The 12,309-nt window shown below is 33.9% G+C and overlaps 3 protein-coding genes across 4 annotated transcripts in view; 2 read left to right on the top strand and 1 right to left on the bottom strand.

The window, feature by feature from the left end:
* Window positions 1–1,796, bottom strand: part of LOC108726987 (probable RNA-binding protein 18) — a 2,452-nt gene extending 656 nt beyond the window's left edge. Inside the window, exons 1-5 of the mRNA XM_018454856.1 lie at window positions 1,317–1,796; window positions 858–958; window positions 334–544; window positions 93–169; window positions 1–16 (exon numbers count right to left, since the gene is read on the bottom strand). The exon at window positions 1–16 is cut by the window's left edge and continues 656 nt beyond it. Coding sequence (XP_018310358.1) covers window positions 1–16; window positions 93–169; window positions 334–544; window positions 858–958; window positions 1,317–1,322 — 411 coding nt within the window. The 5' untranslated portion in view covers window positions 1,323–1,796. The remainder of the gene's footprint in view (window positions 17–92; window positions 170–333; window positions 545–857; window positions 959–1,316) is intronic.
* A 168-nt stretch (window positions 1,797–1,964) lies between these two features.
* Window positions 1,965–7,315, top strand: Strump (WASH complex subunit strump). Its single transcript, XM_018454844.1, has 17 exons — window positions 1,965–2,187; window positions 2,417–2,519; window positions 2,613–2,804; window positions 2,907–3,121; window positions 3,237–3,603; window positions 3,671–3,946; window positions 4,021–4,246; window positions 4,347–4,582; window positions 4,654–4,905; window positions 4,988–5,170; window positions 5,241–5,357; window positions 5,452–5,624; window positions 5,704–5,966; window positions 6,059–6,242; window positions 6,305–6,528; window positions 6,892–7,045; window positions 7,137–7,315. The coding sequence occupies exons 1-17, from the start codon at window positions 2,066–2,068 to the stop codon at window positions 7,288–7,290; spliced, it is 3,441 nt and encodes a 1,146-aa protein (XP_018310346.1). The 5' UTR covers window positions 1,965–2,065; the 3' UTR covers window positions 7,291–7,315.
* Window positions 7,316–8,688: 1,373 nt separating this feature from the next.
* On the top strand, window positions 8,689–10,170 carry LOC108726986 (allatotropin). Of its 2 annotated transcripts, XM_018454854.1 has the most exons (4): window positions 8,747–8,757; window positions 8,820–8,952; window positions 9,031–9,287; window positions 9,814–10,170. In XM_018454854.1, the coding sequence occupies exons 2-4, from the start codon at window positions 8,926–8,928 to the stop codon at window positions 9,962–9,964; spliced, it is 435 nt and encodes a 144-aa protein (XP_018310356.1). In that variant the 5' UTR covers window positions 8,747–8,757; window positions 8,820–8,925; the 3' UTR covers window positions 9,965–10,170. The 2 variants fall into 2 exon arrangements, with proteins under 2 accessions (XP_018310357.1, XP_018310356.1); XM_018454855.1 differs by lacking the exon at window positions 8,820–8,952 and having other exon boundaries at window positions 8,689–8,761.
* Window positions 10,171–12,309: the final 2,139 nt, after the last annotated feature.

The raw sequence follows: 12,309 nt of genomic DNA, 5'->3' as shown, positions 1-12,309 counted from the left end.
AATTGCTGTTTCACGACTGCGGAAAGATTGCAAATTTCAATTAAAATACTGTTTATTCGTAACTATTATCTAAAAAAAATACAAAATTATACCTGATCTTTTTATCTTCTTTCTTTGCACCAGCTAAGGCAGGAATATCAATCTTTGGTTTTGGTTTATCCATGTCCAACTAAATAATTTTTTTGTAAGTTTGTATGTAGTTATTCAAAATTAAATATTACTTATAGTTATAAAGTTATGCAATTCATAAAATATTGTATAATGCATATTATAAATTAAATTTTTAATTTAAGATTTAAACTTAAACAATTATAACACATGAACATATTATACCTCAGTGACACTGTGTGCCCATCTGACGATAATATTCTTAGCTCCGACTTTCAAGTTATGTAAAGCATCTTTTGCCCTTATGGCATCTTGAATTGTTTTGTAAGTAACAAATGCATAGCCTCTTGGTTGGCCGGCTTGAGGTCCCGATCGATGAAATAGCAGGTCGAACTTTTCGATTGTGCCGTATTTTTGGACAAGTTTCAGGAGTTGGTACCGGTTGACAAAAAGAGCATTAGTTTTTCTTTTCCAATTTTAATATTCTAATGCAATGATGCACAACCTGTGGTCCATTGACTCATATTTGAAAATATAAAATCATATTTTTATTTTATATATATATATATGCGAATGAAATAAACATTACAGGGCCCAAAGGATTTACCTATTTCTAAAAATAATTCTTTGAAAATGACCTTTAAAAAAGATTGTGCATCACTGTTGTAATGTAAATCATCTTTCATATATCAAGTTTGTCAAGAAGACAAAAATCTTTATAAAAGAAATATTGTAATTGTATAAATACTTACTCATTAATTCTTAAATCTAAATTGCCCACCCATAGGCGTCTGTCTTCAACCTGATTTGCTTTTATGGGTTCTAATGGCAAAGGAACTTTAGCACTTGACTGTAAACAAAACAAATTATATTACAATCAAATTTACCTATAAAAATTGTTCTAAATAGTTGAACCAAGATTAAAATTAAACTACATTAGTAAAGATTAGTAGACATAGATCTGTTCTTTATAAGCTTGATTCTACCAATGTAAGATTACGAAGATTAAGAATTTTAAGGTTCAATTAACTTTTCAATTTTTTTTGTTCTAACAATAATGCCTGTTTCTACCAATTCAGTTTAATTTTAATATCTTGGTTCAACTGACTCTATCTTTTTTCAGTTTTAAGAATTAGAAAAAATGAAGAATAAGTTGACCCGAGATTAAAGTGACATTAATAGAAACGGATACTAGTACGAGTTCTTACCTCCATTCTAAATGTGGAAGAGACGTTGCAGAGTTGATCAAATCAAGAGATCATCGAGAAATGTCGGCAACCAGCGAGCGTCGCATCAGTCTTCGGAGTCTTGAATCTATTTTGCGAAACCTTACGAAAGACAAGCTTGGTTCATGACATTCGCCGAGAAGGCTCATCGAATCCGAGAAGCTTGCCGTCACATTCGACTATCAGGGCATCGCGGGAACGAAGATGCGTGACGAGCCAAACGTTTCGCGGCGATTTCGCATCCTACAGAAATGTGGCTCTCCCGTATAATCGTAAACCCAGGGTATTGATCTGTATCCTTTCTCAGTCACGGCACGCCGAGTGAGATCAAGCGAGATGTGACGAGACGCTATCTTCTTCTTCTTCTTCTTTAACAGCACCTGCCTCCCTAAAAAACTTCTTTTGAGGTCAATACGATCAGATTTCTTCAATGCTCAGTGTCAAGGTCGGACTTACTTTCAAAAATTTTAAAGCGAGACGTTATCGAGCGAAAATTAGTGAAAATCGTACATATATATACAAAGAGACGTCCATATGTTCAAAAATTCATCGCGCGTCCTCTCGATATATTGCGGCTGAAACAAGAAGTGGAAGACCAAACGAGCGACTGATGGTAAATGACGGATTCCAGCTGGAAGAGAGAGGGTGATCAGATGTTACATACTTCTGTTAAAAGGCTGATGAGCAGTCGTCTGTTTTGAGATGATCGTTAAAATCATCTGAAAGAAAAAATGAGCGACTTTTTAGCGGCCAATAATGTTTGCGGGCAAAACTTGCTGCGGCTGGTATCCCGTGGGAATGCTATTATAGCTGAACTAATGCGATTGAAGGATTATGTACCGCCGGTCTTTAGGTCAGTTTATTAAGAAAAAAGGTATCTTGTTAATTTATTAATAGGGTAAATATTTATGTTACATTACAGCTGATTGTAATGTATTACAAAGATGTTTTTATTTAATTGTAATATATAAACTTTGTTAAATAAATATAAATTTGTAAAAATTTATACAGATATAGAAACTTTAATATTATATATTATAATATTATATAAACATTGAATTTGATTATTGCTTTCTTTGTAGCTTGGATTCGAAGCAATTGATACAGAAATATGGGTCTATTATAATTGACTTTGCATACTTCAAGGCAGCCAGTATTTATGAACAAAAAATAGAAGATGATTCCGTAAATATTAACATTTTTTTGCAATTTTAATGAGAGTATATTATTGTTGGAAACAGGTAAACACATTCCTAAATTCCATCTGTATTTTTTTAGGTACTCCAAGAAACTGATGAGGAACTCCGGAATAATTTTTCAGACATACTTGCAAGGTTTTATTTGGCTTTTGAGAGTATACACAAGTATGTCACAGACCTGAATTTTTACATTGATGAATTGGGAGATGGGGTATACATACATCAGTCAGTGGATTCTATTATGTTCAATGAGGAAGGAAAACAATTAATGGTACATTTCTCTTTTTTTTGTAAACATGCACTTATCAATTTACTGAACAGAGATGTTGAGTATACAGACAAACTAATATAAGACAATTAAATTTTTGTATAGTGCGAAGCTGTATACTTATATGGTGTCATGCTGTTGCTGGTCGATTATCATTTTGAAGGACGAATACGTGAAAGATTGCTTGTGTCCTATTACCGATACAATGCTCAACGGTCTTCCTCGACAAGAGTGGATGATGTCTGCATGTTGCTGCGTTCAACAGGATATGTGAGAACACTGTCCAAAAGACCAGCTAATTATCCTGAAGAATATTTCAAGTATGTAATATAATTGGAACATAATATAAAAGAAAAAAAATGTAATTGATTTTAAAATACAACTTAATTCTTCAGAAACTATAACAGAATATTAAAAAAAAAATATTTTTTTTAGGAGAGTACCTCTGCGAGATTTTTTGGTAGATCTGGTTATTGGTCGGTTGCGTTCAGATGAGATTTATAATCAGACTCTTGCTTTCCCGCATCCAGAGCATCGCAGCACTGCCGTGGCTACGCAAGCATCAATGTTAGTTATAATTTTGTCATTTAAATCAACTGTACTACATACACAAACTGCCATTATGAGGGAAATAGTAGACAGGTTCTTTCCCGACAATTGGGTAATTAGTATTTATATGGGAACAGTGATCAATTTATGTGACTGGTGGTCACCATATAAAGCTGCACGAACGGCGTTGAATAATACACTCGAGAATTCTAATGTGAAAGGGATTGCCCAAAAATATGGAGCAAAAATGGATGTAAGTTTAAGAATTTTTTACGGAGTCTATACAAAACTACAGTTTTTATATAGAGAAAATATTCCAGAAATTAACGCAAGAAACCGACGAGGTACAATTGGCAGGCACATTGGATGAAAATGCGACAGGTTCTTTAGTCAAATTAGTGAGAGAATGCAATGTTACGTTGCATTGGATTCTTTTGCACACTGCTACGCCCACTATAATATTAGAGGATTCAAAACGTTTGCGTACTCTACGTCAGTTGGTCGTGATGGAAAGCAAATATACCACAGTAAAATGTCTTCGTTTATTATTAAGCACTGCTCAAATTGAACAGGATGTTAAACAGATGTATAAAGATGTATGTTTAAGATCATTCTCTTTCATTGCGATGTCTGTATTTGTTTGCGATTAATATAATTTTTTTTACATTAGCTCTTGCTTGGAAAAGAAGCCAAGTGGTTGAAGGACAAAGGGATATGCGTCGAACGTATAACTGATCTTGCACAAATTTTTGGGGGTGCCAAACCTCTAGATGGTATTGATAAAAACCAAAATCTTTATACATGGTTCATGGAAATAAGTAAACACATTGATTCATTAAAGCAAGAAGATGGGCGAAAGATAGTGCAATTATTGCAAGCATTGGAACAAGTTCAGGGTAAAGAAACGTGAATCAATTAGACTATTTTTTCTGTCTAAAGTAAATCTATATAAACACTTGTATTATACTATAATATCTTATGATGTTTTTTCCCCAGAATTTCATCAATTAGAAAATAACTTACACATTTCACAATATCTCGCTGACACACGCGAGACTCTACACAACATGTTGCGTACAGGCAGCATATCTGAAGATATCATGATAAATTTAAATATTGTGACCGATTGTTGCTATGCATGGAACATTATGGAATCTTTTATTGATGTAATGCAGGAGAGCATTAAAGGAAATCCGCCAACCGTCATCAAACTAAAAGCACTTTTCCTTAAAGTAAATACGCAAGCAATTAAAGTTGTATGACGTACACACATTACATACTTTATACATTATATTATTTTTAGATGGCATCAGCATTGGAAACTCCATTGCTGAGGGTAAACCAAGCACGGAGTGCGGACTTGTCCTCGGTGTCCCAGTATTATAGCAGAGAACTGGAGGGATATGCAAGGCGCGTTTTGCAAATTATACCTGAAACTGTGTTCGGTTTGTTGGCAGAGATAGTGCATCTTGAAACGAATTCTTTTAAAGAAATCCCGACTAAATTACCCAAAGATAAACTTAAAGATTATGCACAACTGGCTGAAAGACTACAGGTATACTATTAGAAATAATTCTCATTGTGAATTATGTTTATTTTAAAGAAAACATTATTATGTTATTATATTATTTTTATAGATGGCAAAATTAACATATGCCGTATCGGTTTTCACAAAGGGTGTTCTGTCATTAAGAAGTGTTTCTTTAGGAGTTTTGAGGGTTGATTCACATCGTCTCTTAGAAGATGGTATACGTCAGGAACTCGTCAAGAAAGTTACTTTGGCTTTACAGAATGGCCTCAACTTTGATCAAAAGTCCAAGGTAAATTTCGATAAACGAGAAATTTTTTTCTAAGATTGTATACTTAATAATTGTTGCAAAAATTTTTTAGACATCTCTTTTACAAAAATTGAATCATTTATCGTCAATTATGGACGGATACAGAAAATCTTTCCAATACATTCAAGATTATATTAACATAAACAGTTTGAAGATATGGCATGAAGAAGTGAGAGAATTATATGATGATATGATTTCTGATAAGTTACACAAAAATGTTCTCGTATGCTCGTAAATTCTATTCTAAATATGTATATCCTTAGATCACATATATTATAAACAATGCGGTCGAAGAAGAACGTAGAGGCTCTTCCTGGGTGCCAGGAAAATCGTGGAGACAGTTTCAAGAAGATAAGCACATCTTTTCAATGGATAATAACTCCTTAACGTTCATGGGTAGACTTGCCAGAGAGCTTATCCGTATTACCGACCCGCGGTATTACGTTATTTGTATTTCGATTTCGCTTTTATAAAAAAATTGTACTATGTCTCTAATCCGACTTATGTCTTTTCAGAACCATCGTGTACATAGAACATTCTCTAGCATGGTATGACATTAAAACGCAGAATGAGGTCTTAAATTACAAGGTTTTCTCGATCATATTAGGAACTATAGGCACGCCAGGATTATTGGGACTGGACAAGCTTATCTCCTTTTTTATTGTCATAGAACTGGAAGCTTTAGTTCACTATATAGAAAAGAGTATACGGAACAAAACGTGGCTATCGTTGTTAGAAGATTGTGAGACCACTTTAAATTCTTTAGATAGTGCTAAAAGTAAGAATTCACATTAGAAAAATATATACATATAACGAAAATAAAAATAACTAACATGTATTTACATAAAGTATCGCGTATATGTGCCTTAGGTAACATTACGAAACTTCATAATTCTATAAACGCTAGCAGTAGCAAATTGTGGTCATCAGCGCTTGAGTGGACATTAAAAATAGGTCACTACCAATTACTGAGGAAAAAAATAGCGTATGAACTAAACACTGCGTGCAAATTTGAAGCAAAGCATATGGAAGCAGCGCTTCGAACATTGAATACGTATGTAGAAATTAATTTACAATTTTGCGATTTCTTTTAATTCTTTCTTAATTCTTTTGTAGGGCCGTTTTATGCGAGATAGCGAAAAAAGATAATATCAACAATGAGACCGAGCCGGAGAAAAGCGAATTACTTCATGAACTTAGCGTGCGATTGGACTGGGCTGGCATCAGTGATCCGCATAACAAAGTTTATATCAAGCCACCAAAGATGGATAATATAGCTATTATTATTTTCCTATTTACAGTGTCGCAGTTGAATAAATTATTCTACTGCAAAAATACAGGTATAATTATATATACAGGGTGTTTCATTTTAAGTAATTGATCGATTTTCTCGTGAATCGATGATTTTATTGAAAAATTTTTCGAACGAAAGTTGCATAGCTTGAAGGGGGAACGCAACTTTCGTTCGAAAAATTTTTCAATAAAATCATCGATTCGCAAGATAATCGACCATATCACTTAAAATGAAACATCCTGTATATTATTATATACATGGGTGATTCAAGTCAAACCGGGACTTTTATTTTTATGTTCTTTACCATCCACGTACTTGAACCATCCACGTATATAATTATATACAATATATAATATATTATTACGTTCTGTAATAAAATAAATAACATTTACAAACATTTGACTTATAGCAAGTCTGTTAAGCAAGAAATATCAGGATCCCGTTGACGCTGTCGTATTTGCCATAGGAATACAAACGATTCTTCGTCAATTCCACATTTCTGTGATGAATCGTTATGTAAAATATCTTTGCATGTACGTCCTGTCGTTTGTCACTGTAGAGAGGTAAGCATAATTTTAAAATCTTAATATTGTAGACGTAACAATACAACATTGCTTGAGATGGGTGTTACTAACGCAGGAATGTTTTTTTCAGTATGAAGGCGGGAAGTGATGCAGAAACTGAAGGGGCTACTAATCTTCATTTCTTGGAGCTTTTTGTTAAATATTCTGGCATTCCACGTTCTCTTATTCTTAAAGAAATACCTGTCGTCGTTTTAGATCACTCCCTGGTTAAAATGACAAAATGACGCTGCATCCGAAACTCATGAAATAATATTACATATTGTAAATGATCATACACATTATTATATACATATACATATTCCTACATTATAGAGACGTATATATATTTTGTGTAAATAAAACGGAGATTAAAAGGATTGTGTTAATGGGTATCAATTTACGCTTCGCAGAACTGTATCTACCGCGTAGAATTCCTCGTAATTTAAAAGTTCGACCACTTAGGAAATTACAATTTATTTGCGCAATTTAATTAAGCCTACTTTTTTAATTTATTATCAGCCAGGTCTAACGCTCGCAAAAAAATACCGCATGCGACGAATGTAGTTTACGATGTAAATTAAGTAAAAGCGTGGGCGTGGCGCATCGTCAACACGAAAAGTGTCCTCGGGGGAAGGATCGTCGTATACTGCAGAGAAATTTCGCATACGCATTGGCGGCTAGACGACGCTAAACGGCGGCGACAGCGGCGACGGCGGTGGTTTCGGCGCCTCTTTGCATCTTTGTTGGCTTGCATACAACTTTGTATGTACTTTCGCCTACGATTGCAGCCATCTCATCGATGGAGATTTCAATGCGACAATAAAACATCGATTAGCCGAGTGCATTAAAGAAATTAATGGAAAGTACAGTCGTCTGGCGGCTCCGTCAGCGTCGACGGCGGCTACGACGGGCGTCGCCAGCGGTCGCGACGCCGACGTCGGCGGCTATGTACAAAGCGACACGAAATTGTCACCGAGCCCAGTTCTCTGCTTTCACACGCACGAATCAAGTCGACGTTTCTTCCTCTGGAATCATCGAAAATCTGGGTTCGACGTAGACAGCGCGTATCGCTAAAACTTTATTCCGATCATCTCGCATCTACGGGAAGAAATATACCGAAATTAGAGACGTCGATTCACGTATAGCCGTTTTTCGCGTTGAATGCGAGCACATCGCGTCGTTCTGAATTTTTTTAAATTTTAATTAAATCTGATAAAAAAGATAATCGTGATTTAAATTATTTTTAAAATTGCACGAAAAAATTATGTTGAAAAATCTATAAAAACCATTTCGTGTTGAAACTTGAATATTTTATGACCTGGAAGTCATTTAAAAAATTATTATTTCACACATCTGGAAGTTGATTATGTATATTGAAACGAAATGAAAATTACAAAAGTAAGTAAATTTACTATGTGTTTACCAATAAAATTATAAATATCCTAGCAAATTTGCTCACTTTTGCCATTTTCATCTCGTTTCAAGATACATAATCAACCCCTTTTATTTACCTGACGTAATATAATCTATCTCGTTTTGTTATCAATAATTTAATACATTTGGTGCTTTGGTTTCTAATAGGATGTCCCAAGCGAAAACAGAAGTTATAATTTTACTTCTACTAGTATATATTGGTAAACTTTAGAATTTATGCAAATTAAATAAAATATATCTAAATATCGTGCGTCTTAATTGATTTCTGTGGTATCGCAGTAAGTATATAAATTCTAATTAATAAAATATGATTATCTGCGTAATAACGATGTCTGTGTAGATCAATACGCAAGTGTTCCGACATTTTGGCAAGGTCTCGTAAGAAGTTCATATTTTGTAAGAATTAAGAAATGTGTTGTCGCTTCATCGAAACGTATTTATGACGAATGCAAACTTCCACACAATGGAAGACTGTAATTAAAAAATATAAATATAATTATATACTGTGAACGTTCATTATCGCGTTTGTTGTATCTCTTTTTTTGCTTCAGAAAACCATGCGGATGGCGTTAGCGATCGCGTTGGTGTTTGTCGCGGGGTCCTTCGTTGTAGCGACCGCGACTAAGGGTAGCAAATACCCTCATTTCTTTAAACACCGGACGAAGCTGAGAGAGATCCGCGGCTTCAAACCGGAATACATCTCCACGGCGATCGGATTCGGGAAGAGAGACGGTCCCGCGGAAACTCCATCAGATGTTAATGAACGCGAGAGAGACTTGTTGTCTATTCTGAGGAGCCTCCCGCGTATGTAAGTATCTCAATCAACTGATTTTGCAAGTGATACAGTAAAAAAAAGATCAAATATTGGAAGCGTCTCGCGTCGGATTAAATTCTCGTATATTTTCGCAACAAACGAAGTTTCAGAACTCATTGGATATGAATTGGAAATACACATATACATTTCGAAAGAGTTAAAAAAAGAAATGAGAGCGTCGATCTGAGAGAATTTTTATTCAATTTAGGATCATCAAACTGCGATTAATTCAATCGATAATTAAAGTAATTTATCAAAAAGAGTCTACAATATTTCATAAATATAATATAAAATTGTTAATATGAAATTACATTAATATAAAATTAATTATATATTAGTTGTTGAATTCGTTGAGAAAACAAGATCGACAATGAATATAATTATGTGCTATATTTAAAAAATCTGCCATTTGAAACGATTGTCGATTAAATCAGTTGGGATTTAGTCGATCGTTGATTTTCGACGCACCATTGTCAAAATCGCAAAAAGTTTTATTGGACGCGAAATAACTTGATTGCAGCGCGTCTGCGGATGGGATACTCCGGCTGATGCAGACGAATCCTGCACTGGCTGGCAAATTGATGCAGCTATCAATGCAAAACGATCAGAGCGACCAAGGACAGTCGATGACGGAACCCTCGAGGCCTGGGAGAACATTCGAGCTATTTTAATTCTTGCGATCGAACCGCAAACGACGAGTTTCAGAGGAGCGTCCATCTTTAGGTTCTTAGACGAAACGTTCGATATATATCCTTAAAACACATAATACATTCTTATATTTCGCATTTTATCGTGTAGACATCTTTCTACCCTCATAATTTCTACGCGACGAAGTATACGAAGAAATAGCTAGTAATAGAGTTTTTTCCTTCTTTCATGTGACAACATATAGTCGATAATAAACTCTGTCGTATTGATAGTATATATATTGTATAATTATTTCTTTTTTTTATCGCATTAAAGATATATGTGTGTAAAATCGAAAAATATGGAAATGAAAGTAGATGGAAAAAATAAATGTACATTCCTGTTTAGAATATTGTTCTTGGTTTTGTTATCTTCCATCTCCAAGTTAGAATATAGCATGATAGCTGCATATGAATAATTAATGAACATACAAACAAGACAACGGCCTCTGACACACAACTAAACAAAAGGATCCTATCCATTCTAGTGTGCCCGATGAATACAAAAATTTGTAATTGAGCTCCAAATTGTATTTATTCAAAATTTTCACATAAAAGAAATGTAATCATATATTCATTCAAAATTTTGGCTTTTCAAAAAATATTTATTGACAAAAAACTATGAATATTTAACGAGTATTCATATTCATTCAAACAAAATATAAACTGAAAAAGAGCTGCAATAAACGCGCGCAATCGTTATCCGTTAACTATAACCGGCACTTTGATGATTTTAAGTAAAAAAAATGAATTTTATTTATTTTTGTCATTGAAGTATTCAGATTTTATAAAGGAAACTTAGAAATTTTGAAAAATATTTTAGAAAGCAATACATTTTTTTATTTATAAATATTTATTTGATAGAGCGCCATACATATTCCGATATAATTCCGGTTACATCACAGAATGTTATAAACACTTTATAAGATATCTTGAGCGCGTCCATTATGATCTAAGGACATTAAATTCCGAGATATATTATTTATTCCCAATAAAAAATGTCTTTGTTTAATCTATAAGTTAAACAAAAACGTGTAAACGTAGCCATTGTTTTTATAGATTTCTGTTTTCTCTTGTAGGCTTACGGGCTATGTGCAGATATAGAGTAAAAGTGAATACGAAACGAAAATATTCGTAATCATATTCAAAAAATATTCATTCAAATGAAATGAAAAAGTATTTATTCTCGTTTCTTGATGAATAAAAAAAATGCGTATTCGAATGAGTATTTTCAATCATTTTTTATTCATTTATTCGAATATTAAGTGTATTCACTGAACACGCTAATCCATTCTCCCATATGTCAAAGGAACAACAGATCGGATCGGCAAAATATTAAACAGACACAATGTCAGAATCATCTTTAAACCACCCAAAAGGATAGGAAATCTTGAGAACCATCTTTAAACCACCCAAAAAGATAGAAAATCTTGAGAAATCCTAAAGATTAATGACCTCCACTCAGCTCTGCAGGAGTATATAAAATACCTTGTTCCTGTAGAGAAGTATACATTGGGGAAACCGGGAGAATGATCAACCTACGGATAATATCAACGTGATGTCAGGCTAAAATATGCCGCGCAGTCGGCATTATCAAAACACAACATCGAGACAGGACATCAAATATTATTTGATAAAACGACCACAATAGCCAACATTACATCATACTTTTTAAGAAAATATAGAGGCTATAGAGATACAAAAATACCCTAATAATCTAAATAGAGATAATGGCTACAACATAAGTAAAATATGGAAGACCATTCTCCCGGTCATTGAAGATCGACCGATTTCCACCTTCGTCCCACATCCCCGCTCTCTTCTCCCCATTCCAAAAAACAGCGTAATATAAAGGGAACACCCCGAAGCCCCAGCCCCTAAGAGGAACAGCTCAGTATCAGACTGCTCCTCGCCCTGATGAAGTCAATTGCAAACGAAACGTGGGCATTCCAAGAATGGATTTGGACACGAAGATAACCCGCGAAACGCGTAGTTTTTATTATGTCAAATACGCATTCAACTACAGTTTATTCATTTCAGATGTCGGAAGTTATACTGACAATATATACACGAAGCTGTATTTACTTCAGAGAATAATAAACGGTTTATGACAGAGTAATATGTACAGTGCACATTTAAAATGAAACTTTTTTAGCAGTCACATCTTCTTATAAAATAAATAAAATCAAAAGAAATTCTCATTTTTTATTCTTGCAATAAAAATTCTTGCAATATGAAATTCTTGCAATAAAAAAAACAAATGAGATGGAAAAAATAAAAAATTTTTGTCACATAAATTTTTTAACAATTGTGTTAACATATTTTTTTCA

This window comes from Mycetomoellerius zeteki, unplaced genomic scaffold (assembly GCF_001594055.1).
Source record: "Mycetomoellerius zeteki isolate Tzet28-1 unplaced genomic scaffold, Tzet1.0 scaffold46, whole genome shotgun sequence".
In the NCBI taxonomy this organism is placed as follows: domain Eukaryota; kingdom Metazoa; phylum Arthropoda; class Insecta; order Hymenoptera; family Formicidae; genus Mycetomoellerius; species Mycetomoellerius zeteki.
The sequence above is the reverse complement of the archived record's forward strand: the minus strand, read 5'-3'. Positions and strand labels throughout refer to the sequence as shown.

What these genes read in the sequence shown, in the direction of transcription:
- LOC108726986 (XM_018454854.1), top strand. Translation starts at nt 8,926, where the DNA reads ATGCAAACTTCCACACAATGGAAGACT. An exon ending in CTTCCACACAATGGAAGACT is followed by an intron (nt 8,953 to 9,030) that starts GTAATTAAAAAA and finishes TTTTTGCTTCAG; the next exon opens with AAAACCATGCGGATGGCGTT. An exon ending in CTGAGGAGCCTCCCGCGTAT is followed by an intron (nt 9,288 to 9,813) that starts GTAAGTATCTCA and finishes ACTTGATTGCAG; the next exon opens with CGCGTCTGCGGATGGGATAC.
- Strump (XM_018454844.1), top strand. Translation starts at nt 2,066, where the DNA reads ATGAGCGACTTTTTAGCGGCCAATAATGTTTGCGGGCAAAACTTGCTG. An exon ending in AGCATTGGAACAAGTTCAGG is followed by an intron (nt 4,247 to 4,346) that starts GTAAAGAAACGT and finishes TTTTTTCCCCAG; the next exon opens with AATTTCATCAATTAGAAAAT. An exon ending in TGAAGATATGGCATGAAGAA is followed by an intron (nt 5,358 to 5,451) that starts GTGAGAGAATTA and finishes GTATATCCTTAG; the next exon opens with ATCACATATATTATAAACAA.